A 17,717-nucleotide genomic window follows, 5' to 3' on the forward strand; every position below is an offset into this window, starting at 1 on the left:
GCGTTCACTAAATTTAGTGCGCTGTTTGCGTAGAGGTATAATAACTTTTCCTCTCGCCGTAGACGTAGCTGATCTAAGCGTGAGACGCCTGTCAGCTAGTTCATCTGGAATGCATAGTTCCCTTAGATATTCCGGAGCAGAGTTGTGCAGTGACTTATACATAAGCCAACAAAGTTTGTATTCGACCCTCTGTGGAAAACGTAGCCAGTGTAGTTCCCGAAGTAGTGGAGTGATATGACTGAACTTAGAGATTCCTAAAATAAGTCTCGCTGCGGCATTCAATACAGACTGTAGGCGAGTCATTTTGATCATTGGTAGACCTGCATAGATACCATTACAATAATCGACTCTAGACACTACAAACGCATTTATTAATTGACGGGCGGCATCAACCGGCAAATTTTTGCGTATGCATTTAATTTGTCTCAGCTGGTAGAAGCATGAACTTATCGTTCTACTAATTTGAGCGTCAAGAGATAGGTCAGAATTGAGTAAAATTCCCAGTAGTTTAACGGTGGGTAAAGCGGTACTCCCTACATTAGGTAGAGCCGTATCCTGGATCAAATTCTGTCGTCTGGCTGAAGCCACCCACAGTTGTTCAGAATAGCAATAATCAGTTTCAGAAAAGTGTTCTTTGTGAAAAAGTGCTTAGTCTGGATATATCCATTTTTGATGTTAACCGACACATATATGTTATTATTGTGTACGCAAGTGGTGCTGTGTTCGGTTTATGTTTTTTTATAATAATATCATTGTAATTATACCACTATAGAACTGTGTGCACAACAATAAACTTAAATAAAGTCTATGCGATATTTCCCTATTGTAGTCTGCATTACATTGATTTTACCTATCTTTGCAGAACTTTCAAAATTAAAATAAAATATAGGCTCACGATTTATACAGACAAAACCTTAAAAACGCGAATTACAGCACGCAATGACCTTATGACACGCGGTGTGGCCATTTCGAGGGGGTCCAAAGACAATATCACAGACGATAATACGACGTTATAGAAGGTCATAGACACAAATAAACTTTTTAGTGCTTACTACTACTACTACTACCATCACGCCATTTCCCCGTAGGGGTAGGCAGAGAGAATGGATCGCCGCACACGTCTATCCTGGCATACAATCCTAGCCTCTTCCACATACATACATCTTGTCATACATGCCCTTCGGTTCTGCCTGCTTTTGACATGACCAGACATAAGATTTTGGTTTATCTGATCATGCCACGTCTTCCTTGGTCGTCCTCGTCTCACGTTGCCGTTCATTTTCGCCATATATACTCGTTTTACCATTTTTTCGTCGTCCATTCGTTCTACGTGACCAAACCATTAAACCTTTCTTAATCTTATCAATTATACTTTACTCAGATTTACACTCTCGCCTGATTTCATCATTCGTAACCCTGTCATACATTGATTTCCCACAAATTCGTCTGAAATATAGCATTTCAACCGCGTTCACTCGGCTTTCATCCTTCCTCTGCCAGTTCCATATTTCACTTCCATACATAAGTGTTGGGACTAAAACTCAGTTGTGCACTACCAGTTTATTTATTTATTTATGAAATCATACAGTCTTTATATAAAACAAGGTATAAAAGAACATTTTTTTAAAAGTAAGACCAATTACAGATTTCACACTAATGAATGCAGGAGGAGAGGGGAAAAATAATTTAATTCTAAAAAAGTAAAAATAAAAATATTACATAAAAAGTTCATAAAAAGGAGAAGACATTGTATAGCTACTTTCCTCCCTCTCTCTCTGCTTCCATGAACATTTCAATTTAATTGTAAAAAATCACAACCAACAATAAATTATTCGATGCAGGTAGTAGATGTAAGTAAGTATAAATTAAGAGTTGAAATCAAATGTTTAAAATTAAAAGTTAAAATTAAAATGAAAAGTTTTAATTAAAATTAAGTTAAAAATTAAGTTGAAAGATAAAATTAAAAATCAAATTAAAAGTTAAAAGTCAAGCAGGAGATAAATTTAAAATATCTTTAACTGATATAATAAAAATATGGTATTTACCATGTAGTATGTCGATGTCACTAAAACTGTCATTATAGGTAATCTGTATTCTTCATAGAGTGCTATTTTTTAAATTAGTCATTGAGTTAGGAATGTCGAAGAGTACAGATTGACGAGTTCGACGGACAGTTCTTCAATTGACATATTTTATAAGCAATTACTGTGCTTAGTGCTCCGTTCATTTTGTTGCCCGCATTCACTCTCCTTCCAACATCTTTTTCTACTCTTTTATCTCTTGAAAACATGTTTCCCAGATACACAAATTCTCGTACTAGTTTAAGACATTCGTTGTTTACATTTATTATGCAGTCAGTAACCTCACTTTCCCTTTCAAATACCATCAACATGTGCTATTTTAAATGATCCTTACATTGAGTTGCATATTTGCATTCTCAGCATACGAGCGGTATGATTTTTTAACTAACTAACTAACTAACCATCACGCCATTTCCCTAGAGGGGTAGGCAGAGAGGATAGAACGCCACACCACTCTGTCCTGGCACACTTCCTTTGCTTCCTTCACATTCATACATCTTCTCATGCACGCACGTCGATTATTCCGACTTTTCACATGACCACTTTCAAGAATTTGTTGTACTTGATCATGCCATGTCTTTCTCGGCCTTCCTCGACTTCTACAACCAGACACATTCGCATCATAAATCTTTTTAGCCGTTCTTTCATCATTCATTCGCTCCACATGACCGAACCATCGCAAAAGACCTTTCTTAATTTTGTCGATAATGCTTAACTCAGCCTTGCATTCTGCTCTAATTTCGACATTAGGGCACCTATCATACATTGTTTTTCCGCACATTCGCCTGAGGGATCGCATTTCAACAGCATTCAGTCTACTTTCGTCCCTTTTTTTCCAACTCCATGCTTCGCTTCCATACACTAGGGTTGGTACCAGAACTCCATTATGAACTGCTAATTTAGCCTCTTGCGATAGACACTCATTTGCTACGACAGACTTTAAGGCACCATTAACTCTGTTACCGGCACTAACCCTCCTTTCAATATCCTTGTCCATATTTCCATCTCTAGTAAACATACTACCCAGATATACAAATTCTTCGACCTGTTTCAAACTATCTCCATTTACTACCATCTTACATTCAGTCATAGTTACATTTCTTTCAAAGACCATGACGTTCGACTTTTGCACATTCATTAGCAAATCACTCTCCTTGCACACTTCGTAAACCTTTGTAACCAAGGATTGCAGTTCCTCTTCGCTGTCAGCTAGGAGGACTGCGTCATCGGCGTACAGAAGGCAACTGACAGTAAGATTACTCATTTTCGCTCCCACATCCATACTTTTCAATTCTCTCATACATTTATCCATGTATATGTTGAATAACCACGGTGACATTACACATCCCTGTTTGACTCCTTTAGGGATGTCAAACCAGGAAGTTAATGACCCATTTACCCTTACACACGCTACACTATCTTTGTACAAGGAAGCAATAGCGCGGACAAGGTTGTCACTCACTCCATACTCCGATAGAACCATCCATAATTTTTTCCTATCAACTCGATCAAATGCTTTTTGCAAATCAACAAAAGCGCAAAAAAGCTTCTGGTTTTTCGCCAAAAACTTTTCTGTCATATTGCGTAATGCAAATATTTGATCCATACATCCTCTACCATTCATAAATCCACTCTGTACATCCCATACTTTCTCCTTGGTCACGTTTCTTACTCTTTCTATCAGTATTCTTCCATACATTTTGCCGACAGCGCTCAGAAGACTGATAGCTCTGTAATTCCCACACTCCACCTTAGAACCCTTTCCCTTGTATAACGGCATAACAACTGCCCTCCTCCAATCAGGTGGAGTCCTTTCCTCCTTGAGACACAAGTTAAAAAGTTTATGTAGCCATGTGAGAATTAATTTGCCACCCGACTTAATAAACTCTGCTGCAATACAGTCATACCCTTGCGCTTTACCATTCCGCATACATTTGACAACACTGATAATTTCTTTCATACTAATCTGACTTACCTCATCATTTGCGTTCAAACACACCTCGGATAATGTCGATACATCGGCACCGCCCGAGTTACCAGTGTGCGATTCATAAACTTCCTCAAAGTATTCCTTCCATCTCTCTTTTATTCCACTCTCACTAGTCACCATTTTTCCATCCTTATCTTTAACAACTGTCATGCCTCCGCTTTCACTGCTACTCCTGGAGTTTTTCACAGCTATGATGTTTTTATGTATCAATATGTGCTGTTTTAAACATGTCTTATGCCGAGATTTATAATTACATTCTTAGCATGCGAACGGTTTGTCGCCAGTATGTAAGAACATATGCTGTTTTAATTGATCCTTATATCGGGTTGCATATTTACATTTTAAGCATCTGAACGGTTTCTTGCCAGTATGAATTAATATGTGCCGTTTCAAATGACCTTTCTGACGGGTTGCATATTTACATTCTGAGCATGTGAACAGTTTCTCACCAGTATGTACCAACATGTGCTGTTTTAAATAACTCTTGCATTGCGTTTTATATTTACATTTTAAGCATGCGAACGGTTTCTCGCCAGAGTGTATTACTACGTGCCTATTCAAACAATCCCTTTTTGTAGTTATATATTTACATTCTGAGCATGCGAAGGGTGTTTCGCCAGTATGTATCAACATGTGCTGTTTTAAACTTTTCTTATGTCGTGTTACATAATCACATTCTGAGCATGCGAACGGTTTCTGGCCAGTATGAATTAACATGTGCTCTTTTAAACGAGTTTTTGATCGAGTTGCATATTTACATTCTAAGCATGCGAATGGTTTCTCTCCAGTGTGAGTTAACAAGTGCCTTTTTAAAGTATCATTCTGCCGGGTTGTGTATTTACATTCTGAGCATGCGAACGGTTTGTCGTCGGTATGTATCAACATGTGCTTTTTTAAATTGTTCTTATGTACAGTTTTAAAATTGCATTCTCCGCATGCGAACGGTTTCTCGCCAGAATGTATCAACATGTGCTGATTCAAAGTACCTTTCAGTCGAGTAATGAATTTACATTCCGAGCATGCGAATGGTTTCTCCGCAGTATGTGTCAACATGTGCCGTATGAAGTGACATTTATGTTGAACTGTGTAGTTACATTCAGAACATGTAAACCGTTCTTTGACAGCCCTCGTTAATAGATGTTTATTACGAGGTTTCTTCTTCTTTTTCTTCTTCTGCCGTGTTTCGTATTCGCACCCAGGTAGCAGGTCTGCACTATGAGACGGAAGCTTTATACTCTCCAAAAATAATGTCGACTTAGTGCCTGAAAAGATAAAGTCATAATATATACCTGGGGGGAAGCATTTGGCCACCGTTTAGCGGACACCAGAGACGCCTACTTGTAATAGCAGCTATAGCTAAAAAATCAGTGATAAGAGTTATATTTAAAAAACCATACCGATACCCGAGTGATTCGCCCTTCAAAGAATTTCAAGAGCTGGATATTCGTCAGCAGAATATATTGAGGTCAGTGGCGGTCACGCATTTCAACAGGAAAAATACGTAGCGTTTTGTCATGTTTATAATACTAGACACTCCAATAAGGATCTGATTCTACAGAGAGGAGTCAATACTTTTTTGGCTCAAAGCCAGCAATACTATATAGGCCCGAGGATATATAACATTATCCCAGATTCATGGAAATGTGGTGGGATTGCCGGGCTGAGAAAGGTGTTGACTGCATTTTTAATCTGTATTGGTCGGAGGGAGTCAGAGAAATTGTTGTCCGATGTATAAGGACGTGAGTTGATTTCTTGTTTAACTAGTAATGACTTAGGATATAGAGATTTGGTTTTATTCATGTTTTCATTGTATATTTATTATTTGCTTTTAAGACTGAAAAAGCACACATAATAATAAAACTGTAGTTACTTTTTAATATTATTATTAAATACATAATTTAGTGCCTTAGAACGGGGAAGCTATCCCTAGTTAGGCAGTTTAGATGAACCACCAGCAAAAATAAAAAAAATATATATGTTTACTTTTACTAATAAATTAATTTGTTGTATGAATAATTCATTGTAAATTGCTGTAATAAATATGTAAAAAAATAAAGTAATAAAAATAAAATAAAAGTATATAAAATAGACCCTGACTAGGCCTAGATAGAAACATTGTGTACAGATTGAGCTTACCAACGCTGGGTATATGATTGTAATTTTCAATTAATCCCCATAACTTGTTTCATCATTTTTATAAATACTGAGCTGTGTGATTATTTACTTTGCATCATTGCTTAAGTGCGTTGCTAATTTATCGATTTTCCATCACACTTATTGATTTAAAAATTGAGTAATCAAAAATTAAATAGTGTGGAGTCGGCCAGTACTAAAATTAGTACCAGCCTCCGAGCGGGCTGGGTGTGAAATATAGCTCCTCTCTGCAACTTTAGTTTAAAATACACAAATATGTGTTAAATTGTTATAAACATTGAGTTGAGTCGCTAAGGTGTGGACATGCCATAAACAAAGAGTGAGATAATTAATTTAAAGCATTGTTTTATAAACGTTATTATATTCAAAGCTTTGTTCTAACCTAACCAAACCAAAATATATTCAAACGCCAAAAACTCTCGTGATTTTATAACTGTGCTTCTGTTAAAACTGTTTAAAAAAGAGTATATTTGTGAAGATCAAGTGCCAAAATTTAACTATTTACTATAAAACAATTTCCGTATGATATAGTGCTACCTATCTATGTTCATATAAAAATACAAATGACACCCTTTTTCCTGTATCACGTAAAATTACTCGAATTAATACACGAGTTTATCTGACATCTTAATCAAAGTAAAATAATAATAATCAGAAATTTTAGGCGGTAAACATGCGTTTAGTAATAACAAACAAAATTAAAAAGAAGCGGATATATTCCTTGGTATCTACACTCTACACTACGCACACAGATGCGTTTCTACTATCATCTCCCAGGGAACAGCCAAATGTGAACCAAGTGTTTTTACAGTTATTTACTAGGAAAAAGACAATAGATCCTGTTTACTGCACACCAAAATAAAACAGGGACGAGTTTGAGTTTGAGTATCGTCTATTGTCTTGTTAACCTTAATAATAAGTTAAGGAATGGTATCATTGTTTAGTTTTTTTTATATTTTACTTTTTATGCTGTTACATGTTCACTTAATTCCCATACTTACTAGTTTTTTGCTCAATGTATTATTATTGCGTTTCTTAAAATTATTTTTTATTATTAACTTTTTAAAATCATTCTTATGTTGTTGAAATCCATTTGTCGATGCGTTTTGAAGCTGCAAGACTTTTTGTGATGTTAGCTATCATATTATTTTTATCATATTATGTAAATGTTATCAACTATCAAATATCTAAATTTAGTAAATGGGGTCTAGAATTTCAACCGTCCATGCGCTCAGTAGCTGCGAGACTTGCTGTTATCTAAATTCTAATTTTGTAAATTTGCTTTTTTTTCGTTTTTAAAATATCACTTAAACTCCAAACTTCATTGTCAAATAAAATAATTGAAAATAAAAATGTAAATAGGGGCTAGATTTCTTATTATCCATGCGCTCTGTAGCTGCAAGACGTTCTGTTATCTAGCTCATATATATCATAATTGTAGTATATCATAATTGGAGACGAGGAACTAGAATCCCAACCGTCCATGCGCTCTGTAGCAGCAAGACGTGTTGGGATATTTATTTATTGTACAGCGCCCTTGAGGTGATTTTCACAAAAATGGCGCTATATAAATTATCCAAACATCATTATTATTATTGTTGGCAGTGTATAGAAGTGGCGGGCTCGCATGATACTCGGTGCTCGGTGCTCGGTGATCGGCACTGTGGGTATAGGCAGTTTGTAGTGCTCACCTCTGGCGGCTATTGACCACAAAAGAGACTGCCAATGCCAACCACACATGTTGCGTTTTAAATTTTAATTTACAACATCTACTCCCTAAAGTAAAGTAAAGTGGAATGCAGTATCACTTACTAGAGCGAACTGTAATGTTGCGAGATGATTCCAAACATTGCTGTTTTATATCAGGATAATACATTTCGATTTCCGTGAAGATCTGTATATCACTTTCTATAGTATGTTGTTGAGTACTGGTCCCCGGTTCAGTCTTAACAGTAACAACACCTGGTTCCTCGCCTTTGAAGAGACAAAGAGCCTCTCCATCGATTTGTACGATTATATCTTCTTTGAGATCGTCAATCTCAGGTTCAGCCTTTATGGTAACGACAGCTGGCACCTTACTTTTGAAGAGACATAGCGCTCTTTCCCCAGTATGGAGAATATCTTCTTTTACATCGACAGTCCCCGGTTCAACCTTCACGCTGGCAACACCTGGTTCCTCGCTTTCACTCGCACATGGCGTCCCATCTTCTAAGTCACCGGCCTTAGGTTCAGCCTTGACACTACTTATTGAAGCGATCTGTTCCATAATCGAATACGGACACCTCTCTACTGAAGATCAATCATCTGGAAATGTAAACGAGATAAACGATGCATTCAGAATATTAAATATTCATTTAACAACTCCATATTTCCTCGCAATCATATTTTCACGATATAAGATTTTTCCAAATCTTACTTAACTATTAGAATGTGCTAGGGTTGCCATCCGTCCCAATACATCAAGACTGTCGCCGTTATTGAGATACGATGAAACCTATAACGTCCCGATTTAAACTTACACAGCGCAACGCTGTCAATCAACAAAAATCTTCCACGACCGTACTGACAATGGATGTGGAAATAAGGTGGAAAATGGTTTCAGCAATTGATGTATCTAAAGAACTTCATAGAATCTGAACTCGTCTTGATAGAAGCTATCGGAAGTCGATAGCTTCTGTGAAAGAAAAATGTTTTTTTATGTCAATTTTTGAATTGTATTATAATTATATTTTCCCATCGTGCAACATTACGCGGCGGTTTCACGAATGCGCGCGGCGAAAGTGAGGCATAGTGGAGGAATTATTGGACACAGTCCGATGTATTTAAATATGATTCTACGCTCCTTCTGGACTATTCTTAATTCTATGGACAAGGGTATTAAATAACAGTCCTTCGTGAAACGGTGCTCGACATTTTATGCAATTGACATTTTATTTACGAACGAAAACTTCCATAGCACCTTGTGCTACGACGGATTAATAATAATAATTATGACAAACTCACATTTTATACACACAAAACCTTAGGAAGACGGAATACACAGCGTAATGGTTAATATTATGTACGAGACACGCGGTGCGGCCATTTCGAGGAGGCACATAGACAATATCATTAACCATTCTTCCACAATATGGAAGGTCATAGACATCCATAAACTAAGTAGGTACTAACCATGCACAAAATTCCGATTCCGCGTGTACATTCCTTAGCTATCAAATTTACTTGCGATACAGACATTTTTAATGCAACAATTATTCATTTTAAAACGCTCTTAAATGCATTGTTTAAAACTAATTATTGAAGTCATAATAAAACTTACTTTTTCCTGCAATTTTTAATTTTTCAATTTTTTGTACAGTATATTATATTATTGTATTATAAATACTTACTGTAAACTAATTTTCATTATTTGTTTTTCACGTAAATTTGTTAATATGATTTTTTTGCTTAAATTCTTTACAAGTAATTTAACATTTTTCTTAAATCCATATTTTTTTCTTCTTTACTATGCAAAGTTTCACTTTCTATTTTGCACTGCAGCATGTTTTTTTGTTTCTAAATGCAGACAAAAAAGTGTTGTTTATTTTTTAAATTATTACTTTCTATGTTTGTACAGGCAAGTGACACGAAACTCAAAGATGAAATAAATGTAGTAAGTTCTTCCGATGCACGGCGTTTAGTATCGCGCCCGGGCTGATATTGCCGCGGACTACGCGTTGCGGGCCAAAGCGGAGTTCGGACCTGCTCACCTTACGGCTGTTGGTGTTGCTCGCCACAACATTTTTAAGTCGTATAAGGTTAGTCCATAACACTTGTGTGGCTGTGATGTCACACTAGTCGAAATAATAATTTCATATTAAAAAACTACCCCGTAATTTCTATGTTTGTTTGTGGATTGTCTACCATCGTACATTTTATCTGTGGTTCTTTTGTCAAATTCTACCTTCTGCGTCGTGGATAATAAATACATAAATTTCAAAATCATTGGACGAATCAACTAAGATTTCACTGGTAAATCACCGTAAACAGTAAGTTGCCATTCCAGTACATGTGTAAAGTAGAATAATATATCATTTATTTCTAGCACCGCAATATATATCGAACACGGAACTCCCCTGTGTGAAGCAAACGTCTTAGCTAGATGTGAATACTTCTGCTCTTTGCATGAAACTGTCTTTTTATTTATTTATTTAACACTTTATATACATATACATATAAGGGCGGGCATATTGCCTTAAGGCAATTTCTTCTTACCTACCCAAACCGTTCAGTTTGAGAAAATTACAAGTACATGGACATATTGAATCTTACGATTTTATACAAAAATTAAAAACAAAAAGTAACAAAATAAATACATATTCAAAAAATTAACACTATGCTGTGAAGAGAGGAGAGGGGATAGGAAGGAAAGAAGAAGGATAAATGAACAATTTAAATATTTCGATAGTGACATTTCAATCTTGACTTAAATGTAAATAAAGAAGGGGGGTCTCTAACATTAGTGGGTAGATTATTCCACAATCGAGCGGCTACTACTGTGAAAGAGGAGGCAAGAAAATTAGAGCGATAGCAGGGTTTTAAAAGGGTTCTCTCGTTACTAGAATGAAAAGATAGTCCGTGTTGTGAAAGAGGTTGAAGAGCTTTCTCAGATAAACAGGCGAAGTGGGATTATTTAAGATATTGTGAAGAATTTATAGAATGTGAATGTTTTTACTATGCCTGATACTGAGCCAGTGTAGTTGCGTGCGATACTCGGTTATGTGGTAAAATTTGCGAACATCAAAGATATAACGTATGCAAATATTCTGCAATCGTTCTAACTTATTAAGTGATTCAGAGCTAGCATCTGAATAACATACATCCGCACAGTCAAGGAGTGGAAGAAGTAACCTCTGGACTAATGTTTGCTTAACATTAATTGGCAAGAAAATCTGAGTTCAAACTGCTATAAAGTTATCATAGAGGTATCATATCCAGACCGATTTTACAAAAAGCCTCATGCAATACATTAATCGTTAGACTCAATTCATCGATGCTTTAAAGCTCTTATTACTATTATGTCATCAGCAAAAATGACATGAAATGTTAGAACGAGACAATAAATCACATTCGAGATATTAGAGCGTGATTGTCTCTCTGGGGTGACGAGTCTCCTCTGTTACCACTCTAGGGTTAAACAAACACATGCGGTAATTTTCAGGAATTCCCGCACCATCACCACATGTTTTTCAGGATCACAACATTTAATGTTAACTTCAAAATTTAAGAATCTGGGCCACATACTGACTAATGATTATATAGATATATTCTAGATCCAGCGTAAGAACGACCTGCGTCCGCGCATGGCCCGCCTCCTCTCCCACTTATTAACTTAACACATTTAATCCCGATTAATCAATTAAATTAAATGTATTCATTAATTTTAATTCTATTTTAATTTTAATAACCTACACACAATAAAAAAATGATAGCAATTTATACATTTAATGATGGTGATAATTTATTTTATGTGGCATCAGATTTATCAAATCGGTTATGGAATTGATCCATAATTGAAAATATCATCATTGTCATTAAAAAAAATTCTCTCAAACCTGGGTGTTCTTTGCTGTGATTTACCACTGTTATTAGGCCTCCTGGCCTGTTGTAGTACAAATAATCAATGAAATAGTAATAAATAACCATTGTTTCAAAATGTATTAAGTAGTTTATTAGGTATTTTAGAATTTTAAAAAATACTTTTAATATTTAATTTTAGGGTTATATATTTTGTATGATTTCTAGGATATTTATCACCAGATATATCAAAGAATTACTTCGTAGCCGTTCTCAACACCAGGGTTATGGAAATCGCTTCAGTAAATATTAAGATGGAACCGGGGATTGGCGATGTAGAAGGAGATATACTCCATACCGAGGAAGGGGCTTCCCATCCTTACGGAAGCGAGGAGCCAGGTGTTGCTACCGTAAAGACTGAACTGGGAACTGGCGATGTAAAAAGAGAAATTCTTCATACTGGGTTAGGAGCGTCCTACGGGACGAGAAGCGAGGAGCCAGGTGTTGCTACTGTGAAGGCCGAACCGGGGACTGGCGATGTAGAAATAGACATTCCTTATACCGAGGAAAGGGTGTCATATTCCTACAGAAGTGAGGAGCCAGGTGTTGCTACCGTGAAGGCTGAACCAGGGACCGGCGATATTAAAGGAGAAATTCTCTATACTCGGCTAAGAGCATCACGTCCCTACTCAAGCGAGGAGCTTGGTGTTGCTACCGCGAAGGCTGAACAGAGAACTAGCAATGTAAAGGGAGAAATCGTCCTTACCGAGGAAGGGGTGTCAGGTTCCTGCAGAAGCGAAGAGCCAAGTGCTGTTGCCGTGATGGCTGAACCGGGAACTAGTACTTACCAGCCTAGGATAACCAGTGATATAATCTATGCTGATAAGGATATGGAAAATCCTGACATTAGACAAGAATGTTTAGTTGCCTCTCAGAACGATGAAATCTCCTCAAGTAAGTTATACTTACTTGTCAACAGGGGTGGGCTGCCAATTTTTTAACAAGGGGTTCGCGGGGGGAGGTTGTTTGGAGGGGGGTTCGTAGAATGGTTAGTGGGTAAGAGGGAGGGGGAAGGGGGAGGTGTATCATTTTGTTCAAACTATCCAAAATACTAATACATAGTAATTAAAAATAATTTGAAATGCTTAATATGCACATCAAAAGACAAAATATAGATATGACTTGTTTTTTTATGGTAGAAAATTCTTTAATTCAACAAATTAAATATTTTTTTAATTAGTTGTAAATGTGCACGTGTAAAGCAAGACGGATAATCGTTCAAAGAATCGCAAAAATGTTGCGTTGAACATCTAAGAACATATTTATTTATTTATTTTATTAACATAAACGGCAAATCTGCCTTTTACAAATATTTATAATAACATATTTGGCTTAATATTTTTTTTTTTTCAAAAACATGAACATATGGAAGCAATATAGTGTATTATCAAACATCGGCGTTTTAAAGCATTGCTAGGCGATTGCAGGCAATTGTTTCACTATACAGACAAAAACCGGATAGGTCTCTTTTATTGGGCATCCCTAATAAATATATTTCTCGACAAATTTCAAAAGGCAACAAAATTTATTTATTTATGTTTCAAAATACATTTAAACCATCCACTGAAATGGCATTTATGTACTGATTTGATGTGAGAATATTGATTTCTCTTCATTTAACAAGGGGCTCGCCGGCCCAAGTTAAATTTAACAAGGGGCTCGCGCGAGCCCCTTCGAGCCCCCTGCAGCCCACCCCTGCTTATCGACATCACATCGGGTTTATTTAATAATCTATTTACTTCAAGAATTTCTAAAAAATGTTCCGTTCTTATTATACACAAAAAGTTGGTTATTCGTTAATAGGGAATTTTGATATATAGGTAAGTATTTGAACATTGTTTTTCTGTCACTATCTTGCAGATGCCTCTCCGATACTGCGCGAAAAAGACAATTGCATATCAGACCTTTTGTTAGAATATACGAAATCGACTTTTCGCTGTCCTGTTTTCCGCACCTCTAAACCGATTTTGTCATTTTTTAAACATAGTAGGTATCAAAATGAAATTTTCTCTATCGGTACGTTTTCCGTTTTTCAAAAATAGTTTAGTATTTGCATGCCGTGCGCTCGAAAATACCCGATAAAACTGGAAGTTTTTACGTGTTTTTGCATGATTGTAGTTTCCATTGAAAATAATTTATCAAAAAAAATCAATTGTAGGGATCTATTGTAAAAAAAAAACACTGCTCAAGTGCCATAATCCAGGGAGAAAATGCGGGAATACGTTTTCATGATGAAAAGTCAGACCGCGTTTCCTTTTTTATTTATTTAAATCTTCAAGTAGGGCACACATATCATACATATTGTTATGTGTGTTCTAATAATAACATTACAAATATATTTAATTTATAAATTGTTTATCACATATGTCTTGACCATTATTTTAAATTTTGATATGTTTTTTTCTTCATAAATATTTTTTTTCCATTTCGTAATACTTTTTAATTGCTTTAAATAAAATTGAATTTTGTGACTTTGCCTTTTTCCTAAATTGAAGTCTAATTTTAAGATCGTTTTTTACCGAAACATAGAAACAGATCGGTGTTTCTGTGACTTGTGACACTTAACTCATGCCCAAACGCTCAGTCATGCCTAACGCATATTTAGTCGTTTTTTAACCGCCAGCCGGGTTTTGACCTAAGATTGACATTTAATTTGAAACCAAAATGCTTGATTGCTTCGCGAAAGCGTGTAAAAACCGTTCGGATAAACGTAAAAAAGATGGAGTGACTTTTCATTTGTAAGTATGTACCTAGATACTAGTGTATAATTGAATTCCAAAAAATATATAATTACTATTGAAATGTAGATTTTTTTTGGTGAATGTCAAACTCTGCTCTTTTTACCGGTAGAAATTAATCATAACTTATTTATGGAAAGGATCTGATTGGGATCCAAAAAAAGGAACGTTGTTTGTCAACAATCAACTACAAACTTTTATTATGTACAAAAAAATTACATCTTCCCATTTATCATTCTCGTCAAAAGCAACTCTGGTCGGTCGATAAATAAAACGTTTACGTTCCAAATTTTTTTTCTACGGATTAGATTTAAGAATATAAACATGCCCAGCGCAAAGCTCATTATTTTTCAAAAAAAGCTAAACGTAAATTTGTCCAGTAGTTATTTAGTCTATCGAGGACACAAAGAACGTTGCCTTTTATATATAAAGATAAAGAAGAAGTATAAGAGAAATTAATCTTACCTTTATGAAACAAAACAAAAAAAAATGCTGCGGTTGGTACACAAAAGCAGTACCTAAGCAGTAGTTATTCAAATATTTATCAAACTGTACTTAATAAAATTTTGTTTATCTAAGAAGCTTATTTAAAGTCTAAACATACTAAATGCTACATCTCATTTTCCATTACTTAGGTTTAAAATGAATACTCGCTTCAACGATTATATTGTTCATGTTTTTATTCCAGGTTCGCAAGCAAGACAGAAACATTTCGCCTGTTTAGAGTGTCAATTTAAATGTTCACGAAGGAGTATATTGACACCACACATGTTAACGCATACTGGCGAGAAGCCATTCTCATGCTCAGAGTGCCAATATAAATCTTTACGAAAAGGTAACTTGAAATCGCACATGCTAACTCATACTGGTGAGAAACCATTTTCGTGCTTGGAGTGCCAATTCAAATGTTCACGAAAAGATAAGTTGAAATTACACATGTCAACTCATACCGGAAAAGAACCTTTCTCATGCTCAGACTGCCAATTTAAATGTACTCAGAGCTCTGCCTTGAAATCACACATGACAACACATACTGGGGAGAAACCATTCTCATGCTCAGAGTGCCAATTTAAATGTTCACGAGGTGATAAGTTGAAGTTACACATGTTAACTCATACTGGCGAGAAACGATTCTCATGCTTAGAGTGCCAATTCAAATGTGCACGAAGTGACAAGTTGAAATTACACATGTTAACGCATACTGGCGAGAAACAATTCTCATGCTCAGAGTGCCAGTATAAATCCTCACGAAGAGATAAGTTGAATTTACACATGTCAACTCATACTGGCGAAAAACCATTCTCATGCTCAGAGTGCCAGTTTAAATGTTCACGAAGTGACAAGTTGAAATTACACATTTTAACTCATACCGGCGAGAAACCATTCTCGTGCTCAGACTGTCAATTTAAATGTTTAAAGAGCTCTGCTTTGAAATCACACATGTTAACTCATACTGGCGAGAAACCATTATCATGATCAGAGTTCCAATGAAAATCTTTTCAGAAATATAATTTGAAATCGCATATGTTAACTCATACTGACTATAAACCTCTGGCGCCCTTGAAACCGGAAACCCCGGACGACCGCAGCTTCGCTAGAAAGACGATATTCATTTATTTATGCATCATCGGTTCAAAGAATCTTTTCCAAAAAAATATTGCACATAAATAATCACAGCAGTGAGTATGAAGCAGTATTGTGAAGCATTCGGAAAAGCGTGAATGTAAATAGCCTAAGACCGTTGGGCATGGAGAGGGTTGAAGGAGGCCTACGTTTAGGAGTGGACGAGTGGAGAAGAGCCAGAAGGAGAAGAAGAATAAGAGAAGAAAAGAAAATTTTAAACCGTTGTCGTGCTCAGAGTTTCTATATGAATGTTTATAAGTTATTTAACAAAAAATATCAAACCATTCAACTGCTCAGATTGTGAATGTACATTTCCTAAAAAACTGTATTTAATTAATCATTAATTAAATCACGTACGAGTAGGTGAGAAAGTTTTACTGTGAAATTACTTAAATTAAAGGCTGTTTTGACCCCCGCTCGATATGACAGATCAGAGTATCCGTAACTATAGATAAGTATGACAGTTTTACTTTTATAAATTGCTGAAAAGTCCTACTGAATTGTAAGCATGCAACTAGTCAGCAAATTCTTATATATTGCTTCGTTTTTCATCCGTAACCTAAATAAATCATAATTTGATTTGAAAAACATTATATATTATCATCATCATCATTCCATATCCGCTCTCCAGTTGGAGCATATGGTGTCGAGCACACGATGATTCTCCGGGCATCTCTGTCGGCTGCCAGCTCTTGTACACCCTCCCAAGTCAGGCTCGAGTCCCGTAGTTCTGACATGAACTGCCGACGAACATTGAGCAGTGAAGTCCAGGACGTCGAGAACTTGATGCCAATGATGTAAAGTAGGCAAGCGTGGTTAAGGCTCTCAGGAGGCATCCGCAGTACATGGTCAAGCCGACCATTTCGCCTTCTCTCGATGACAGTCGTCATCGGAGTTTGCTACGTACGTTCTCTTATTACTTCTTACGTATTTTGCTGTTTGCACGTGAGGTGCCACGATTCGCATCCGTAGAGGAGAATAGGTGTTATGCAGGCGTTATATATTATGACTCTGTCAAACCAAGTCATCGATAGGGTCGAGAGTTTCAAATACCTGGGAGTATATGTTACGGAAAATGGCAGCCTTCAAAAAAAAACTGGGAGTGCGGCTAGGAATAGCAAGCGCCACATTTAACAGTATGAAGACTGGAGATATTTATTTATTTATTTATTCATATCTTTTGATTACAAACTATAATTAATAACACAAATAATGTGACCCGTGCCGAGGACACTTAACAGTACACTTTTTTTAAATTACATTTGAGAATAAGCAAAGAAGACTAACATAAAAAAACAAAGTTTATGAACAAATATTCAGACAGTTTTAAAAACAAGGTATTTATGTACATCTATATTATTTATATTACAAAACACAATGAAATAACAAAAACCTAACATAAGCTATACACTTGTGGAGCAGTTGATTCAATATTGGTATGGGCGAATGAGACAATCCATTTTACTTCTACCTAGCTCCACTATCCATTTTTTTATAGCCTTTTTAAACATTTTC

General features: G+C 36.0%; 2 protein-coding genes across 3 annotated transcripts; one reads left to right on the top strand and one right to left on the bottom strand.

Moving 5' to 3' along the window:
* Nucleotides 1-1,548: 1,548 nt before the first annotated feature.
* On the bottom strand, nucleotides 1,549-9,338 carry LOC148273816 (uncharacterized). Of its 2 annotated transcripts, XR_015824461.1 has the most exons (3): nucleotides 9,229-9,338; nucleotides 8,038-8,529; nucleotides 1,549-5,333 (listed from the first exon to the last, which is right to left on the bottom strand). XR_015824461.1 is itself a non-coding variant. In XM_088238126.1 (2 exons), exon 2 carries the CDS (start codon nucleotides 8,489-8,491, stop codon nucleotides 8,030-8,032), a length of 462 nt encoding a protein of 153 aa, XP_088094252.1. In that variant the 5' UTR covers nucleotides 8,492-8,529; nucleotides 9,229-9,338; the 3' UTR covers nucleotides 6,798-8,029. The 2 variants fall into 2 exon arrangements, 1 of the variants encoding a protein (XP_088094252.1); XM_088238126.1 differs by lacking the exon at nucleotides 1,549-5,333 and having other exon boundaries at nucleotides 6,798-8,529.
* An 839-nt stretch (nucleotides 9,339-10,177) lies between these two features.
* LOC148273817 (uncharacterized) lies at nucleotides 10,178-16,576 on the top strand. The gene is made up of 3 exons (XM_088238122.1): nucleotides 10,178-10,253; nucleotides 12,010-12,735; nucleotides 15,268-16,576. The coding sequence occupies exons 2-3, from the start codon at nucleotides 12,069-12,071 to the stop codon at nucleotides 16,053-16,055; spliced, it is 1,455 nt and encodes a 484-aa protein (XP_088094248.1). The 5' UTR covers nucleotides 10,178-10,253; nucleotides 12,010-12,068; the 3' UTR covers nucleotides 16,056-16,576.
* Nucleotides 16,577-17,717: the final 1,141 nt, after the last annotated feature.

The sequence above is a fragment of the Micrasema longulum genome, unplaced genomic scaffold (genome assembly GCF_059751315.1).
Source record: "Micrasema longulum isolate JH-2025_06_02 unplaced genomic scaffold, ASM5975131v1 h1tg001828l, whole genome shotgun sequence".
NCBI lineage: Eukaryota > Metazoa > Arthropoda > Insecta > Trichoptera > Brachycentridae > Micrasema > Micrasema longulum.

Bases quoted from the DNA above. Each gene is read 5' to 3' on its own strand.
- LOC148273816 (XM_088238126.1), bottom strand. From the start codon at position 8,491: ATGGAACAGATCGCTTCAATAAGTAGTGTCAAGGCTGAACCTAAGGCC.
- LOC148273817 (XM_088238122.1), top strand. From the start codon at position 12,069: ATGGAAATCGCTTCAGTAAATATTAAGATGGAACCGGGGATTGGCGAT. The intron at 12,736-15,267 runs GTAAGTTATACT...TTTTTATTCCAG, and splicing joins GAACGATGAAATCTCCTCAA to GTTCGCAAGCAAGACAGAAA.